The sequence below is a fragment of the Formica exsecta genome, unplaced genomic scaffold (assembly GCF_003651465.1).
Source record: "Formica exsecta isolate Colony F162 unplaced genomic scaffold, ASM365146v1 scaffold211, whole genome shotgun sequence".
NCBI lineage: Eukaryota > Metazoa > Arthropoda > Insecta > Hymenoptera > Formicidae > Formica > Formica exsecta.
Genome location: NW_021849408.1, coordinates 780,567 through 800,449, shown reverse-complemented (window position 1 = coordinate 800,449; position 19,883 = coordinate 780,567). Strand labels below are relative to the sequence as shown.

Genomic DNA, 19,883 nt, shown 5'->3' with positions numbered 1-19,883 from the left:
GGGTGCCAAAAATGTTTTAGTGTCATGTTTTTAGTTTCATAATGGAAAAGGCTTGTTCGTGATATGCGTATGGGACATGCATACACAGTATAAATATGCGAAAAAAATGCATTGGATGAAAGGGACGCTCGTCGCAAATGTATAGAGCGACGGCAATTAGCTGAATTTGTAAAGATTTTTGGGCGCACTACTCTTCGCTTCCGTACACGCGCAAAAATGAAACTGCTTATTTGTAGCTCATACTTTATAATTTTTACCGTATGTGTGCGATACAATTACGTGTAATTAGCAGTATCATTATTAGACTTTTTATTATAATTAGTGTTACAAAAGCTTGATTATATTTGGATCGGACTGTAGCAATATATTCACATAACTATCATCGTGGAAAATAAAAATTTAACGTTTACATTATACAATTATTCTTCATCACCATTTCGTCGATTCGGTATTTATTTGTAGATTCTCCTCTGCGAGTTGCGTAATAAATACAGTTATTTCATATAATAGTCATCATAATCATCAGTATTATCGGCTCTCCCGACCCGGTTTTCCCTCGTCCATTATTATACGACGGTCGTTTTACGATATTTTCTTGTCAAATATTTCCCCCCTTTATATATATATATATATATACTATATTTCCCTATATGTATAGTACGAATCACACACACGATCTAATAAAAAGAATAAAAATTCAATAAACGCTTTTTTTTGCAAAGCTTCACGTCTTCGCAAAACGAACTAAGCGAAAATCATCTCTTTTCGCCGTTTCCAATGCATGATCAATTCTATTTTTATTTTATCAATTATTGCGTCGATTTAACAATCAATTTCCATCGATTCTTTTGTCGATTGCAAAGTACTAAGCACCGTGAGTTCATCGCGCGACACGTTATACGCGAGATTGCACGAGAAGAGAGTAGTATCATCTACTATCGCTACTACTCGTCTAAAAAGTATAATTGGTAACTGCAGGATCGCAGGGTCCCTGATGCTATTATACGAAAATCGATCGTTGTGAGACATTGCATTACCTCTTGCAATTCTCTCCCCCCCCCTCTCTCTTTCTCTCTCTCTCTCTCTCTCTCTCCCTCCCTCTCTCTCCCTTTCTCTCTCTCTCTCTGTCGTATCGATAAAATTAATCGTCAATCTCTTACGACTACAAAATTACAAATATGAAATATCATAAATCGCGTATCTACTGGCACTGATAACGACCGAGACGAAAGCACACAGAGCGGAGATACGAAGTATCCAAACAAAAAGTACACGCTTACGAAAAATCGGTATCGCGCGAGATCGTGCGGACATTCTCGTTCAGCACTCTAAAATTCACAATAATTATTATTATTATTATTATGTACAAAATCCTACTCCTTTTTCTTTCTTTCTCTCTCGTCGATCGCGTCTTCTTCTCTAACGATCGGTTCGAGACTCGTTTCTAACACATCGTTTGTCCTATTTCCTTTGCATTTTATACGCCTCATTGCATTGCGCAGCACGCATATTGTACGGAATAATTCCATACAAAGTAAATTAACAAATATACCTCTTTCTAAAATTATATTTTTATCGCAACTTCTCACAACTTAACGAAACAAAATCCCAGGGATTAGTCTCGTCTTGATGATTACCCGCTACTTCCGCGACAAGATTATCGAGCGACTATAAGCTCTGTATAAATTTTCCCCTATCTCCTTATATGGTATCTTTGCACCCCGTATACCGAAAGAGCATAAGATAGTTAAAGTTACAGTGATACATAGTTCAGAATCATGTGTTCCCGTACATGCTTAACAATGGTACGAAAAATATATAAGTATATAATTGTTCACGCGCAAACGATAAACGCGCTCGATCGTTTCTTTCGGGAGTCGCAGCGGGCAATCAATCGATCACTTGATTCGCCCAGTTTTTCTTTCAAAAGTTAAAAGAATGATTCAGCCTCCAACAATTGTAAAACCTTACAAACTGTAACACAGAAACGATATTTATATATCATCTTTTTTTTCCGCGTCGACTTTATTGCTATGAAATACACGACAAATGTCCAAGATTAGGACGACTATCGAAGTTTGAAACATCGACGTACGCTTGTAGAGCGGAGGAAACTCTCGTACTAAAAGGAAAGTCAAGTGGACGCGGTGTCGAACGGAGATAGAAATATCGTACCGTGGAACAAGGATTTAAGGATTCTTTGAGGAGGTGCTTGGAGAGTTTGCGTCGGTCGAAGAGATAAATGAACTGAGGGAAAAAGAAAAGAGGTTCATCCAACAACCCAGGCTGGCAGTAGTTGAGAAGACGACAATGCTCGACGCGGTAACTTCTTCGCCCAGGCAGTTCGATCGCTCCTTCGATCTTGACGCGTGTCCCACGATCCTTCCCGGCTTCCATAGATCTTGTGAAGTGCAACAAAAGTGACAAGGATATTCGGCGCGTATCTCTCGAAGATAGTGGTTGCGAATCTCGCTTTCTGGATAAGAGGTACATAGTCAGATCGTTCCAGAGGAGAAAAGATCGAGCGGGGGAATCGTTAATGGATCATCTTCAAAACTAGCTTCATTGATCACGCGTACTACCCGAAGACTCTGATTTGCTTTTCTGCGATGCTCGGCAGAGTAAGCTTCTCCCTTTATCATGTTTTTTACTATTTCGCATTTCTTGTCTTTCCGAAGGAAAGTTCAGAGGGAGATCGGTTCGTGAATATCGGTTCATCTTCTTTCTATTCTTCTTTCTCCGGTTTCCTTTTTTCTCGTTATGTCGCTCCAGCTACATCATCCACGCGGTAAGTCAGACTATTCGGATGCTTTCTTGAAGGATTCCGCGAAAAAGGATCCGCGCATGAGCTGCTGCCTCGCGGTATCTACCGACTTCCAGCGCTCTCTGACGATTGGGCGACCGCCGCGGGATTGTGACTTGTCTCGTATTCCATCACTTCCTGATAGATCAGCTCCTTCCACTGATCTACTGTATGTTCCCTCTCGTCCACGCTATGATCGTACGGACCTGGTGCGGGCTGTAAAACAAATCAGAATTTTTTTCGTAAATAATGTAAAGTTAACAATCGATTCTTTAACAAGAGTTTCCTTGAGAAATAAAAATGTAACAAATATTTCTTTAAAAAGGAACATCTTTAACGTGAAGAATCTCTATTTTATAATCCATATTATCAAGATTTTTTTATTTCGTCACATAAAAATATGATTACTCGCTATTTTAGAAAATATAATTTTTGGAGATACATTCGCGCTCGCTTTGAAATGTAGGAAAGGAGAAGAATTCAATGCGCTTTCTCGAATTAAATTAGTGAGCACGGTAAATCGAATGATTTCCCATAGAAGATTATCCGATTAGCCGGCTTATTCACGCGATCAATCGATAAAGCCTACTTACGGCATTGACTTCCCCCTCGTCGTACCAGACATTTATGTAATTGTGCAGCAACGCCTCGTCCACGGAAATGCGTCGCTCCGGATCGATCACGAGCATGCGCGACAATAGATCTCTGGCTTGGCTTGCTGGAAGAGGAAGTAAACATTGTAAAGAGAAGAACGAGGGAAGACAAGGTAGCGGCAACGAGAATGCGAGATCCTCTCGTCCAAACGTCAGAACGCGCGCGTTCTGCGATCGATTCCGCTACGCGGACGTCGACTTGCTAACCCACTCACCTTTTAATCTATTGTGCTCCGAGGAGTCCGAGGGAAAAAGGACGTCCGGAAATAGCCTCTCAAAAGGATAGCCTGGATATCGCGGCCTGTTCTCCACGTAATTCCTGACAGTCGGTTGCAGCCGTTGCATAAACTCCTGCGCCGGAGTACCAAGTTGCTCTGCAAATAAAAGATTATGGAAAAATGAAATTCGAGAAAGAGAAAGTAGTCTATTGATAATGTCATAAGCTGACGGGATATCATGATTCTTGTGTTATTCGTAAGATATAATCTGTCCCGATTCTTGCAATAAGATAGAATAGACAATACATGTGTGTGGTAATCATAATTATCTTTCTTTTAACATAAAGAATATTAATCCGTAAAGTGCACAGTGTCACGCGATTATCCTTATAGCAAAAAATATTAGAAGAAATAGTGTAAGGTAATTAAGATCGCTCATTTATATCAAAAAAGTTATAAAATAAAATAATTATCTAGTTATTTTTATAATTAATGAAATATATTGGACAAATGCAGATTTTAATTTTTTGAAATTCTGGTCAAATTAATCGCTATTTTTTATATTTTATTTAATCCCGAAAACGCGCAATAATAAAATAACATTATATATATATTTATATTATATTTATATTTATATTTAAAATAATATGTATATTTATATTTACGCACAGTAAAATAATATTTAAAACATGGACTTTTTTTCATTATAAATTTGATTTTATTTCATATCTTCAAAGTCCAAAATTGATATCATCTCACAAAATTTTATTTTACAAAATCGAGTTTTTTCAATTTATCAACTAATAATATGAATAATATAGTTAGATTAGTAATACAATTATGCTATATATATATATATAAAATTATATATTAATAATATAATCACTATCAACCAAAAAGTATCAATCTTACCGATTATTTTATTCCACTGATCGATGTGATCCGTGCCCGGGAAGAGAACACCACCGCGTATCATCTCGCCCATAATACATCCCACCGACCAGATATCCACGTTTTCCTTGTAACCCATGCCTAGAATCACCTGGGAAAGAAGATAGACATCCCGAGTGAGCGAAGAAGTCGAACCGGAAACTGGCGGCGTAAAAAATTACATCTCGCAAGAGAAATTTGGCTCACCTCCGGCGCTCGATAATACCGCGTTACGACATAAGGTGTCATCATGAATGTGGTGCCGGCGGTCCTCGCCAAGCCGAAGTCGAGAATCTTTAGCGTACAGTCGGACTTCACGACGATGTTGCTTGGCTTTAGATCCTATACGGAAAACAAAATCAAATTTTAGAGATTTGTCTGATCGCTTGAGAAAATTATTTAAAAAAAAAATAATTTAAAAAACTATATAATCTCTCTCTCTCTCTTTTTGTGAAATTGATATAAATCAGAAGAATAACCATCACAAAATATTAGCGAGTTAATCGCATTAACGTCTGAATTTTAATTTTTAGCGCACAATTACGCGCTAGTTTCGTAATCACTGCATTCTTAATGAGGTACGCGACACCGGTTTAGTTATTCTATTATACGTGCGGAAGGGGAGCAGAAAATTAATCAAAACAACGGCAATTATTTCTTTTGCCGCGAAACAACAACAATAACAAAAATATAATATGCAGAAATGGCCGTCGTTAATGAATCTCGTTACGGTAAATTAAATGGCTCCGGCCGTTATGCAATTTTTATCTCGAGGTGCGACGCGCGAACATACCCTATGAATGATGCCGGCGGAGTGTAAGTGCTTGATGCCGCACAACATCTGGTAGAGAAGATACGACATACGCTCGTGATCCAGATCCATCTGGATCACCTGGCACAGATTCGCGTCCATGAGCTCCATCACCAGGTACACGTCTTGAAACTCGTCCAGCGACCGTTGCGGCGTGAACGCGTTCAGGAGACCGATTATCTGCAAGGTGACAAGTCGTAAATTGAGAAGTCGGATGCAATAACAGCGTGCGAGTCAATTTCGCTTTCGAAATCATCGAACTATGCAGCAGTCTGAATATTATAAACGACCGCAAGTAAAATTTATCCTCTCGCTCTTCCCTTTTCATTTACGTATTCGGATTTCAATTATTATTACATTCAACTCTCTTCAATTATGCTCCTGATATCGAATTGAATGATCGAAACTGGAAAGCAGTTGACTCGATTAGAAAATTTGATTAATGTCTGAATTTACTTTAAATTTACAATTTCTGCAAATCTCGAGTTGTAATTTAATTAGCACACATGCCATTCCCAGAAATAAAATGGATCAAAATTATGATCGCGAGTATGACGGGGAAAAAGTTAATAGCTAAGCGCTACTTGTATATATATAAATTTTTTTAAACTTACTCTTGTGTATATATATGATACAAAAAGAAATAATAGACAATAATCTTGTGTAATAATATAATTAAAAAGATAATTATATACATATATATACACTTCTCGCGCGAAATGTGTTAAATTTAGCAGCAAAGCTTTAACACTTGAATAATATAATATTATAAACGTATAGCTTTTATTGCGATTTTTTTCATTGGACATACACGACAAATGCGGCGTCCAAAGCCAATATATGTCACGCATCGAGGATTGTCGCAACGAAACGAGATTGAGATGATGAAACTTACATTTTTGTGATTGACCAGCTTCATGAGTTTGAACTCTCTGTAGGCCCTCTTCGCGTGTGTCACGTTTTGAAAAGGTCTGGACAGCTTTTTAATCGCCACATTTTGCGCAGTGACGGTGTCGTACGCCGCGCTACAACAGAAATGCAAAAGATCAATTATGCATTTGATCAATTTAAAGCTCCTCAGAGAAATTATCGAATTAAAATAAATAATTTAACTCTAAATAGTATTTAAACGTGATAAAAAACTTGTTAGCATTTAAATATATTTTATTTCTGATTCTAATAAAAATTATATACCGCGTGTCTACGTATAATTTCGTTCTGTTTATCACAAGATTCTTTTTATTTAATCAAATAAGGTGTAATATTAATCTGTAATATTAACAATATACATTTTGTCAAAAAAAAAAAATAAACATTTGCAAGATATATGATAAATCTTTTTAATTCAGAAAAAATAATTAATAAAATATGCGGCGATCTTATTGCAAATATTAAAAGAAACTACACGCCAAATTCTCAACATTAACTACAACAAATTTAACACACATACATGGACGCGCTGTTTAATATGCAATAAAACTGGTTCAAAGTGTCAACGAGAGAGACAGAAAAATGGGCACACCGGCAGCATAAGACGGATCGTGTGAACCATGGATTTTACTCACCAGACGATACCCTGAGCGCCGACGCCACGCGGTACGACGTCAACGTACCTCTCGGGTATGCAAAGCTCCGTGTCGCCAAAAACATGACGACGATAGCCGCTTCGAATGTTGCTCGATTCCATCGCGTTCGTCGCCATCGCATTACCTCTTTAAAGGCGACTCTTTCAGCCCGGCTCTCTTTCTCTCTCTTTCTCAAAGCTCAGACACCCTCTGCTTCTCGTGGCGGTTCTCGTATCTTAACTAGGTAGTGTATATCGTCGCTCTAGCTACCAAACCAACGACACAAGAACTACAAGGAACGAAAACAATCAAGTCGAGTGGCGACGGAGAAAATTTATCGTTGTCAGATTTCTCTCGACGACATTCGCGACCAGAAGATTTTCAGCGATTATATGGCGTTAAATGTGGTTATCAGCACATAATGAAATCCATTAATCTTTTCGTTAATATCGCACGATTTATCAAGGAGAGAAAGAAAAATGGATCTATCGATTATTGACGCTGTTATTAAATTGAACAATTGCTCTACTAAAATTCGCATGCATCTATTTCCTTTTTGTTCTCAACGATTTATTTGTTGACCGGTATTAAAAATATTCTTTTATTTCTTTTATAAATTTATTTGTTTCACCATACCTGTGCGTAAATCAACGAGTTAAAATACATCTGCGGCGCTACATCACGAATTTGATTATTTATTGCGAAAATGCAAGCTTGTCAAGAGTACTAAATTACACTTTGCGCCTCGCGTTGCGAAACGGGTCGCGTTTCGCGAAACGTAATTTTTCTCCGTCGACCGTCGCAACAACGTCACCGACAGTGGTCTCAAAGGACAAACGAGCGTGATGTGTAACTCTTGGAACAAACTCGAGTTTTAGGCTCGTCGTTCCACCTGGCAATCCTTCAAAGATCCTCTCTTTCTACCACGCGAAAGCTTTCCCTTTGAGAGCCGTGTCGCACGAAATCATGCTTGATTGTCGGAACCATCCGTACACAGTTTAACACGCTTTTCCTGAGCGCGCGCGATACACTTTTGTGAAATTTCCTCGCGTAGCATCAATGTCAATTGTGAGCCAATCCATGGTGCGAGAGAATTGGTGGATGGATCCAAGAATCATGCAAGGATAAATAAATCGGCAATCAAAAAATAAAATCATAATCGATAAGCAAGTATGTAGTTGCAATATAGCTGAAATATTTTGTGCAATAGAGATTTATAGCTATTATATATACCATATTCAAAAAAATATTATATTTTGTTAGAAAAAATAAAAACTTGATTGTACATCAGATGCATTAAGGGAATCAAAATAGACGTTTATCGAGCCACGAGTACTTTATATCTTTCTTATAAAAAGTTGTGTGATAATTTTTTATAAAGTTATTAGCTTTAATATATTTGTGAAAAACTTAGTACACCAAATATTAAAATAATTCATTAATTCCTTTAAAATTATTGTGTACATTATTTTCTGTTTTATATGTTGGATTGCCGCAAAAATCATTTTTGTGGGTCAAAAATATCTTGCAGTCGCAGCTCGTTAAGCGAATGCGATTGAACGCAAACGGGTTCAATCATCAGTCGGAGCAATCATCAATTAAACCGGAAAAATAATGAGCGGCACAAAAAAATACTGGAGAAAGCAAGGCATGCGGATCTTACGTAAGCATGGATTCGCCACGAATGGCAGAACATTTTCCTTCGCCCTATCTTTCATAATATCATCCTTTTGCTACCAAGATCATTTCCTCATGAGAGAAATCGTATTCGACGACCGGTTAAACACGATCAAACAAGCTAAGAGTTTTCTCAAACATTTCTGTATGTCTAAGATCCAGTGGATACATCCAAGGAGATTTCAAGAGATTCTCTCTCTCCGCGAAAAATTCTGTGACTTTATAAAGTGATGTATATATCGCTGTGCCTTTTAAAATAAATTTAATACCACAAATTGTGTAAATACACTTAAAATTGATACAATTTATTTTTAAAGATTTAATATTGAAAAAGTTTAGATAAAATGAAGGAATAGTATCTGGTATAACAGAATTTTGATCCACTTTCTCGAAGAAATTAAAAAAAGTAATCTCACGAAGTTCAGGTAAAATTTCAATTAATTTTCTCGACAGTTTTTGAAAAAGTTGCGTTAAATTTTCTTCAAGTACAAAAATATATTATTAAAATTATTAAAAAGTTTTTAAAATCTTGAAGATATATATCTATAAATATTTAATAACATATTTTTTAATAAATCACAAGAAAATATATGAGTTTATAAACTCAATTTTTTTTGGTTTCTCTGTACACGAAATAGCTTTAAAATATATTCTTTCCAGCAGTAAAATCTTTCGTGCGTGAAATAAACTTAATGTCCGGAAAACACTGTCAATTCAAAATAATTTTCAGCGGTACTTTACACATCATTATCTTAAATCTAGAAGAGAAAGAATATAAAAAAAGACATCTTCTATATAATTGCAAATTTCAATAAATATGATACAAGATGCTTAGTATAAAAATCTTCTTAACAACTGACATTTTGTGAACAAAGATACTTCTCTTTTTATATTTCATGACAAGATAATGAAATTTTATATCAGCAAGAAAATTTCTCCCTTGCGGAGTATCCTTGATAACGCCAGGATTAACGCACAAATTCCGCCGTGTATAATATCCTATCATCGTTGGTCGATTTCCTAGCGCGGATCCTGACCTATCTTCCGTGCACACAGAATCGACCAACCTTTCTCGAAAGCAACTGGCTTTTCGAGAGACGAGACGATGCGAGGCGAGACGCCTCGCATGTTGTCCGTAATGGACCACGCCACGGTAGAGAATTTTATCGAAAACCGATATCCGCATTCCCTTCGACTAATGACAAGATAATGAAATTTTATATCAGCAAGAAAATTTCTCCCTTGCGGAGTATCCTTGATAACGCCAGGATTAACGCACAAATTCCGCCGTGTATAATATCCTATCATCGTTGGTCGATTTCCTAGCGCGGATCCTGACCTATCTTCCGTGCACACAGAATCGACCAACCTTTCTCGAAAGCAACTGGCTTTTCGAGAGACGAGACGCCTCGCATGTTGCCCGTAATGGACCACGCCACGGTAGAGAATTTTATCGAAAACCGATATCCGCATTCCCTTCGACTATTCGTTCGTCCGTTCGTTCGACTTACCTGCATGGCTATGGTGTATTGTTCGAGATTGCGCTTTCTCGGATAATGCAGTATTTCAATTTCTACCGAGAATGTCGAAAGGGGAGACACGTGCGAGGCGCCAAGGGGAACGGTCCAGGGAACGATCATGTGGACTTTCTCACTTACAATCGATACTGTTCGCCATGAATTTCAACAATTTCCGAGTTTGATCTAACAGACTACCATGCTACATCACTAATAGTTAATAGTTAAAGCGAAGGATGGAAACTAAAACAGAAATTGGCGCTCATTCGTGAAATAGTCGAATCTATTCGAACGGCAAATTAAGGGGACTAATGTATAACAACAGTTTATTGTATTTTCGCAAAGTTTTCAAAGATATTTCGAGGAAAGCTATCAAAGTCGAGAAATCAAAATTAAAAAAAAATTTCTCAAGTTCTTAAGAGTTATAAGTCCCAGAAAATGAAATAGATATTGTATTATAAGAAAGATATAATTTTTATTATGTAATAACTAATGAAAAATTCAAGAAAAATCAATTAAAGAGTATGCCAACTAATTTGTACTATAATGCTATATTATTGTTACTTTCATATTATTAATTTGTATTTTAATAAATAACAAATAAATTTATTAATTAATTAATATTATAATAAATAAGAGTGAGCAAATGTGCAAGGATGAATAAACACGCAAGCAAGAAGAGAAATTTTAAATGGCATTTTTACAAAAATTAAAATATTTAGGATATAGGATAAATTAATGCATTAGAATAAATATAATCTTCAACAGTAATTAAAATAATTAATAGATAAAATAAAACATATACAAATAAATAAAGATTTAATAACTAGAACGTTAGATCTGAAAATAGACCAGTAAAAAAAAATTTCTCAAGTTCTTAAGAGAGAATAAATCATAAAAGCTCTATTATTGTATTATATTCTTTAATTTTTTAAATTTAATTTACTTTGTCGGAAAAAATTTTTACTTTATTTAAAAAACATTTTTTAGGACAATTATTATTAATAAAAATATAGAGCACAGAATTTCCCAACTTTATAATCTACTTTAATGTTAAAGTTTTATCTTTGAAAAATTGAAAAGGAATGACAATATATTGCATTCAATTAATAGCGATATCACGAAAAATAAATTACTTATATACTTAACGTTTCAAGAATATAATTAAAAAATCGTAATAAAACGACAAAAAAAAACACCGTAATTATATATTCGTCTATTCACGAGAAAGCAGCATTGAGTTAATAATTCGCTTCGAAATCGAGATCTGAAGATCGAGTTTCGATGGCAGGCACAATGACAAGGACGAAGACGACGATAGAGAATGTCATGAAATTGTCGTCGAAGACGATTTTTCCAACATCACGTCGCAAGCTTACAAGAAAGGGGCGTTCTGCCTCTTGTCGTCATCGTCCCTGCGCATACTCTTGCGAAATCCCGATATTCCCCCTCATTCTGAATCGAATTGTCCGATTTACCTCGACTCCCCCGAATTCGTCCTCACAGCGAATGGTATCTCTCGTTGCTCTTCCACGAAAGAAAAGCGCGGATGAGAAATCGTAGTTAATCCTCATACCTCTCGAGATATATATTGTAGCGATACAAAGTTCAACCAACTTCGAATTCACCTCGAAACTCGCGTCTGATGGATGTCGCTATTATTGTCAGTTGTATAGGTAATGCAAGCAACTTGAATAGAAATAGGTGAGGCTTGACGTTATTTTATCCGCGAAACAGATAAGACAAGATATATTGAAATAAAATCCAATAATATTTGCATTGCATATACCGATAAAATAAATATAATTCAATATCAATCAAGACATAAAATAAACAATATTGTGAGATTCTGTCTGTAAACGCTTAAAATTTCCTTTAATTTTCAATTCTTTATTATTACGTTATTAGATGTTTAATCTTCTCTATTAAATATTTTATTATATATTTAAATATTTGGTTATTAATTTTGATTTTAATTATTAACTTTATCATTATAAAGATCTTTATTCCGTGCGAACAATTGTACCGCTAGAATCCTAAGGGGAAGAAAGTTAATTTACCGCTTGATGCCTCAAATCTGCTCGTGTCTCTTCTTAAGACTTTATATATATAACAGATCAAAATTGCACAAAAGACTGACGTCATCAAATTAAACGGCTAATGAAACACCTACCAAACTATTCCCTGCGCGCCCGATCCGATAGGCTTGAGGTTCTGATAGCGCTTCAGGATGGTGAACTTGGTGTCCCCGACCTCGACCGTGTAAAACATGGCGGATAGCCGGGTTGTCATGTCAGGCCCCAGGTAAGGCATGCGCCTCGGTGTTCGTCTCTCCTGCTGCTGCTGCTGCTGCTGATGCTGCTGCTGCTGCACCTGCGTCGCCGCCTGCACCCCGTCCACCCCGCTGGAGCACTCTTGGTGCACTCGACGGGGACTTACGCTCTTAGCCACTTTGGACGCGGGATTATTAGTGCACCCACGGAATAAGTAATAATGCTAATATAGGCGAGGTATATACGATCGCGTATGTCACCGTCGCGCTGCACCTGCACCTGCAACTGTCAGGCAGGCCGCGCCTCAGCACGCTGACCGATGAGTCCTCACGTGACCCAGAATTGTCTGTAACAAAAAGAAACAAGGCGAGAGCTCGCATAAATTCAAATTATGGACAGCTATTATTTTTAACCGTCAATTTCATTGCTATCTCGTTCATTATTTATCATAGCTGTTACGGTTGTTTTAGCTAAAAGTTATTAACGAGTCTTCGATATCGAAATGCAAATTGGTAATATGCCAAAAGAGCTATCAAGATGGATTAAAATAACACAATTACCATCTGTATTAATTTGATTAAAATCTATTTTAATAATTTCATTGCATATATAATAACGTAGAACTTTGACGGTAAGAATCATACAATATAAAATCTGAAAGAAAGAAATAGAGAGGAAAAGCTCAGGACATGTGACATGTGACATTTTATATGCAAGAATCTAATAATAATTTCGTTCAAGGGCGCGGCTGAGAAATGCACGCGATATTTGTAGCGCGGATAATCGAAACCATATCATTTACACGCGCTCATTCGACGTCACGCGAATCCGCACGTGGCTGACAATGAATTATGCGTATATAAACAAGCATTCATCAACGTCAAAAGAACACGCCGAGAGTCGCGAAAGTCAAATATTAAATGTAAAGCGAGTGCGTTATACTTCTTATCACTGGCCAAGGGAGAATTACCGAAAGAGAAAAAATCGAGACATCGATTCAAATCGGATTAGTATTAGGATCTAAATTAGAATAAAGCAATAAATACATTCGAGACTCCAAATTGCATATTCCGCCAGAGATTAACGCCGAAATTCAAAATGTAATTCGCGGCAGTTCAACGGCACTCGTGTATTTGAATATTTAAATAACCATGGTTGGAAACCATTTTAACGTTCATGTATAAAGCTAGCTCAAATCCAGCTTGGACCGGCTTTGAGCAGTTTGCATCGAGCATTAAACCGAGCCAAGATTCAGGATTTAGCTAAAATTCAGCCAGGATCAAGCTTGGAACCAACTTGGATCAAGTCGGTTTTAAAGAGTTAAAAAGAACGAATTCATCTCTTATACTATATGAAAAATCGATTACAATTCACGCGCGCGCGCGATTAGCATTCTTCTTAAAACATATTCAAGTAAAGTTAAAAAGACGTACATATGTGTGAGACAAGTGACTTTTTATATACTAAAACTAAATAATACCCTCAAATATAATTTTTTACTTTTTTGTCTGTTCATACTATTAGCATTTTTTTTATTCTCTTTTCTATTTTATAATTTTATCTTAGAAAACTAGAAAAATTTCAATTTATGCACAAAAACGTATGTTTTTGTTCTAATCTACTTTACAATATCTCGCACAAATATATACACAGTCATTGTAAATAAAGTTATTAATAATCATCACACACATATATAACAAATTATTAATCATAATAAGTAATTTATTTGACAAGATCGGTGTAACTCGTTCGATTTAAATAATGTTCACCGGCGAGAATTTATGTTACACCGAGACACCTCTGCAAAGAGCTCGCGGTGTTTGTGAATATTTTTCGCTCGAACTTGAACTTCGCTTGAACCTCGTTTATCACACGTCAGCGACGCAGCCGGGGGAGGAGACAAAAGCATTTGTTATCTCTCAAATTGGAAAGTCATCCGCCCATTATTCCTCCGTTCTTGGTCGAGCATGTACGCGATAGTAGCTACCAGAACGAAATGCGTGTTTGTTAGCAGAAATTGCGCTATGAAAGATAAAACACACAATGCAATTGCACAAATGAAATCGTTTCTTATCTCCGTCACTACATCCTTTCGGATAGATAAAAAGAAACAGGATGAGAAACAGACACTAAGATGGCCGGTTTAATCAATTTCTTAGGATTATATTTTCTGTTTCCAGACCAAATAGCAGAGGATGAGAAATAGAAAAATTAATAGATAAAATAATAAAGGATTGTTTAATTATATTTGTTTTCGGATCACGCGTATTCTCTCCATTATAACGCTAATTTTTTTTTGCTTGAATATATTATATAGAAATAATGGTTCGAATTTATTAAAAAACTAAGTAATCCAGATTTATTAATAAACTTGATAAAGTGAGATTTATATTAGAGAAAATAAATGAGCAGATATGTGTAAGTAATAAAACCGCGAACTGCAAAAAAAAACAGATTAAGGATTAAACGCGAATAAGTACCAAAATAAACAGAAAAAGAGGACAGAAACAGACATAAGCGTATCTCTCTTCGCAGTTTATAAAGTATTTCTCTGAAAAGATTACATCATCGGACGAAATTAAAGAAAAGATTAATAAAAAATAGAAGATGCAATTTATTTTTATAAGTCCCAAGAAAATGAAATAGATATTGTATTATAAGAAAGATATAATTTTTATTATGTAATAACTAATGAAAAATTCAAGAAAAATCAATTAAAGAGTACGCCAACTAATTTGTACTATAATGCTATATTATTGTTACTTTCATATTATTAATTTATATTTGAATAAATAACAAATAAATTTATAAATAAATTAATATTATAATAAATAAGAGTGAGCAAATGTGCAAGGATGAATAAACACGCAAGCAAGAAGAGAAATTTTAAATGGCATTTTTACAAAAATTAAAATATTTAGGATATAGGATAAATTAATGCATTAGAATAAATATAATCTTCAACAGTAATTAAAATAATTAATAGATAAAATAAAACATATACAAATAAATAAAGATTTAATAACTAGAACGTTAGATCTGAAAATAGACCAGAGGGGCTATCGAATACAAAGACTAAACAAGAACTAGACTAGGACACTGAATAAAGATGAAGTATCAAGGAGAACATTCGTAACTGAAGGAGAGCAAGACAAGCAAAGCCAATTTCGCCGGATCGTAGAAACTATTGTTTCAAAACGAAAACTACAGTGAAAGGGAGATGAAAAGAGACGCATGCGATCTCTCGACAAATCCATCAACGGGCGTAGCAACTATAAATCGTTAAAGATAATAGTGCCTGCCGCTGGAAAGAAGAGTGACATAAGGGTGGGCTATCTCTCTCCTGCGTCACTCCGGACAATCTGGGTCGCCTTGTCATCCCTTCATACATCGTCATCGAAGAATACAAGCGTGGGAAAGCCAGCCAGGCTATGATATTCGTTATCGTATAACTCCTCGATCGATTGAATGTTTCTGCGAACGTCTCTGCGAATGAATAAGCGATCGAGCTTTGTGTGCTATTAACGCAGATAACCCAATTGCACCTCGATTCAGCGTTTAAATAATACGGGCTCGACACCGGACTCTGAGATATCGATCGGTATAGAGGGAGTTGACAAAAATGTGTACGCGTGGCTTGCTGCGATATCGTACAAGGGAAACCAATCAAGTATACCTTTGCTAAAAAAAAAAAAAAAAAGAAAGAAAAAAAAGAACAATAGCTTTCGGTGCTGCGTTATCTATTAATTGTCTAGCTGTGACAAGCGAATTCCTCCAATGGTCTCGCTTACTATGGATTTCTAAATTTGCAGATATCTTTATTTTCTTGCATTAAAATGTTATTATCCTTTTCATATCTTTAATTATGTATACACATATATAATTTCTCTAAAATTCTCGATATTAAAATAGCAATCTATTAAATTTAATTTATTCGATATAACGTTATCATAACGCAGCTCGTTCAATGTGACGGTGATCAAAACACGAGTCACGGCAGCAAATATATAATACTTTTGCGGGCGTATTCTCGCCGATATCTTCTGGCACCCCGGGATTTCCCCGATTATTTATAGCGACCGTCGCAGACGCCGATACCGACGACGACGACATTCAGCGCAATCGTGCTCTTCGCGGTCGTCTGCATGAGCCAACCACCTTCCGTCGTTCGCCACCTGCTACTAATTACGTAAACCAGTCAAATAGATAAACGGATGCCACGGAGACGCCTTAACGGAAATTCGATAGCTATCGCAATATTCGATCGTGATTTGGAAACTGCAGAAACATTTAAATAAAAGATCCAAAAGTAGAGATCGAAATTCGAAAGTTAGTAGATTTTCTAGGACATTCAAGAACGAGATTTCGAAAGTGACGAAAACATTCGAAAGTCTAAAATTTACAGAAATATTCGATTGAGATATCAATGCTATTTGAGTAAAAAGAGAAAGTGGCAAACTGAAAAACTTTTAACATCTTAAATTTTATCGATGTTGGACTTTCCTAAACTGTAGTATGAATTCTGAAGAAGTTTATTCTCTGAAAATCCTCAGGCTCAAGATTGGAGCACAACCGAACTTAAAGCATAATATTTCGCAAATATAAACGTATTTTAGTCAATTTCTACATGTGAAAAATATAACAAATTATCCTTTTAAATTTTTTTTATAATACAATTAATTTGTCGTTCATGATTTTTCTCTCATAGATAAACTTGTCGCGTTTTGCATTTCTCTCTCAATAGTAACAATACAATTCAAAATATCGAACCAAAACAACGAGTGAAAACATAGCAGTCAAAAAAAAAAAAAAAAGCGATGTTATTTCTGGTTCCAAAAATCACTTGTAGCATTTTATGCAAATAGTTACAAACTCGTGAATAACAAAGACCATGGAATTTTTACCTTTTCAGTTAAAATTAAAATAAAACTTCGTAAAATGCATAAAAATATCAAATACATAATAATTCATGATAAGCTTTATAATAATTTCAATGTTAATACTTTTTTGCGCACGATAAAAACATTAAGAATATTCGTAACATTTTTCACAACTTTTCTATTTTTAAAGTAATTTTAACTTCGTATAATTAACTCTTGCATTAAGACTTTATCAAAGTGAAATCCATTTAAAATTATAAATAATTAGGTTCCACCGCGTTTATTTCCGCGTTTAAAGATTTATTTTCAAAATATCAATTTAAAACATCTTATAATTAAAAAACTATTGGCTTTAATATACGTTATATTTAAAAAAAAAAAACTCGTACTCGACAAAGAGTTTGTTCTTGACCTAATCTGTTCTTGATCTGATAGGAGAGCAAAAACACCCTGTATATCTGGTGATATACGCTTAATTTTTTGTCTTTAGGCTTTTGGCTCACCGTCGTTAAGTTAGGTGCGTTCCAGAGAGATCCATGCGGCAACCATTGTCGGGCGACCATAATTCATCGGACAAGATGGATTTAAGAGAGTTCAGCTTCACGATGTTTCTTGTCGCCGGAAATGATTTAGCGCGGAAAACCGGATAGTATCGCGATTTCTCGTCTATTGCGTTTAGATAGTACAGGGTGTGCACAAAGCTGTTATCTCTCCGTTCATGTTAAATTTGTATTTTGAATTGAAAAGATCTGTTTGAGATATTAATATTATGTCGTCGATATCAATGCTTGCGTTTAATATGACTATATGAGATAAAATAAAACTCTAAATACTTTGAAAATTATTAAAAAATGTGATGTTTAATCTCTACAACAAATTTTTTTGGAACTCAGAGTATATATCGTATATTATATATTATTATGTATGGTTTATGAAAAGTATAATATGTGTATAATATTATACAAAAAATATATATTTCTTTTGGATGCATATTTATGTATACATATATATCAATTTTGTTTATACCAGTTTTGTTATATTTTTTCTTTTGGAATCAAACTACAAACTGAACTAAAAAAAAGTTACTTGTAAACGTGGCAAGCATGAAATATTGGCAATCATTTACGTTCGTCGCGACGAATGCATTTTCGATTTTGATAGCTCGTTTTGGGGTTAAATATTCCTCGAGAATATGCGAAAATTGATCGTCCGTCAAGTCCGTCGTGCAAATTAATACCATCATCATAACGAACACACTCACCATAAACAGGCGGCCATTGTGGATGTGCGGCGAATGCTGCTGGTTACACTAGTGGGGCGAGTACTGCGGAAGCAGGGATCTGCAAACAGACAGAACAGAGACGTTCCTCAGAGAGCGTGTCGGCAGGAATTTGCATGCATCCGTGGACGCGTTAATATTGCACACACCGCAAATCGGTGCATCGGATGCGTGTACGTGACGCACTGGATCATCGATTCGTGCTCCTACTACAAACGTCATAAACTCTCGCTCGATATCATTTTAGCTCGTTGCAACGTTATGCAAGTCGATGGCGTACGTGCAACACGATATGAGTCCCCGATAAAAGCGTATTAAGCGAGGATCAAACGATTAATATCGCGGAATGATTTTATTTGTTTATTCCACAGAAAGAAATATAACATATAAGTCATTAATGATCTCATAAAGCCCGCAAGGGGGGGGGGGGGAGAGAATAAGATTGCAATTATAATCTTTATAATGCGTAAATTTTTTTTTGTACAGCATTTGATACGCCACAGACTTGATGGCAAATACATGATCCTCACTCAATGACTTCTCTTCGATACGTATAAATAAATAGAGTATAATTGAAAGATCCGTAAAAACTTTAAAAGTGAGTTCTAAAATTTTATTTCTGCATTTGCTTTTTTCCTTAATATATATTTTTTAAATTAATTCACATATTAGATAAATAATTTCAAATTAACGAACAGTATAAATATGCCACCTTAGTTCTACAGTAATGTTTACTTGTTCCGTACGATTCGCCCCTCGACTTAATTACTGCGCGAGTAATGAGGATTAATTGCCGTTCTATTGCAATTCTCCCTCGCTTGCTTTCTATTTCGCGGAATATTTAATGAAATCCTTTGAAAATGATGCAAGAGCGCAACTTTTTCCGCTGCATAATTTAGTTAGAATCGATTGCCTGCAAAATGCAACTTGGCTACAATCGCGCGCATCGTGAAAAATGAACTGTCAATGTCAATCGATAACTCGCTTGACTTAATTATTTTTATCTTACACTTCAATCCCTTACGTAAAAGGATCCTACGTAAAATAATATAAAGTAAAAAAAAGATAATATATGAATAATACATTGTGTGTGTGATAATACATTGCTATATGAATACATATATATATACATATACTTTTTTCAAGGTTTTCACTAAACAAAAATTCCGATAAAATTGCATTTTTCTTTGATAAAAAAGTCTTCATCAATTTATTCATGGCTTCGCCTAATATTCATCTCGTGAATTTCAACGTCGAAAGCACGAATCATCCGCTTC

At 35.5% G+C, this 19,883-nt stretch overlaps 1 protein-coding gene across 9 annotated transcripts in view; it reads right to left on the bottom strand.

Annotated features, from left to right (window-relative positions):
- Window positions 1–2,358: 2,358 nt before the first annotated feature.
- LOC115235148 (stress-activated protein kinase JNK) overlaps window positions 2,359–19,883 on the bottom strand; it is a 151,820-nt gene continuing 134,295 nt past the window's right edge. For 5 of the 9 annotated variants that reach the window (XM_029806738.1, XM_029806736.1, XM_029806739.1 and 2 more), the window contains 9 exons: window positions 18,589–18,667; window positions 12,348–12,793; window positions 6,311–6,440; window positions 5,398–5,595; window positions 4,812–4,946; window positions 4,587–4,716; window positions 3,672–3,830; window positions 3,397–3,521; window positions 2,359–3,019 (listed from right to left, as the gene is read on the bottom strand). In XM_029806738.1, coding sequence (XP_029662598.1) covers window positions 2,867–3,019; window positions 3,397–3,521; window positions 3,672–3,830; window positions 4,587–4,716; window positions 4,812–4,946; window positions 5,398–5,595; window positions 6,311–6,440; window positions 12,348–12,487 — 1,170 coding nt within the window. In that variant the 5' untranslated portion in view covers window positions 12,488–12,793; window positions 18,589–18,667 and the 3' untranslated portion in view covers window positions 2,359–2,866. Of the gene's footprint in view, window positions 3,020–3,396; window positions 3,522–3,671; window positions 3,831–4,586; window positions 4,717–4,811; window positions 4,947–5,397; window positions 5,596–6,310; window positions 6,441–6,980; window positions 7,270–7,616; window positions 8,342–12,347; window positions 12,794–18,588; window positions 18,668–19,883 lie in introns of those variants that run through there. The other 4 variants (XM_029806745.1, XM_029806741.1, XM_029806742.1 and 1 more) reach the window with 4 other exon arrangements.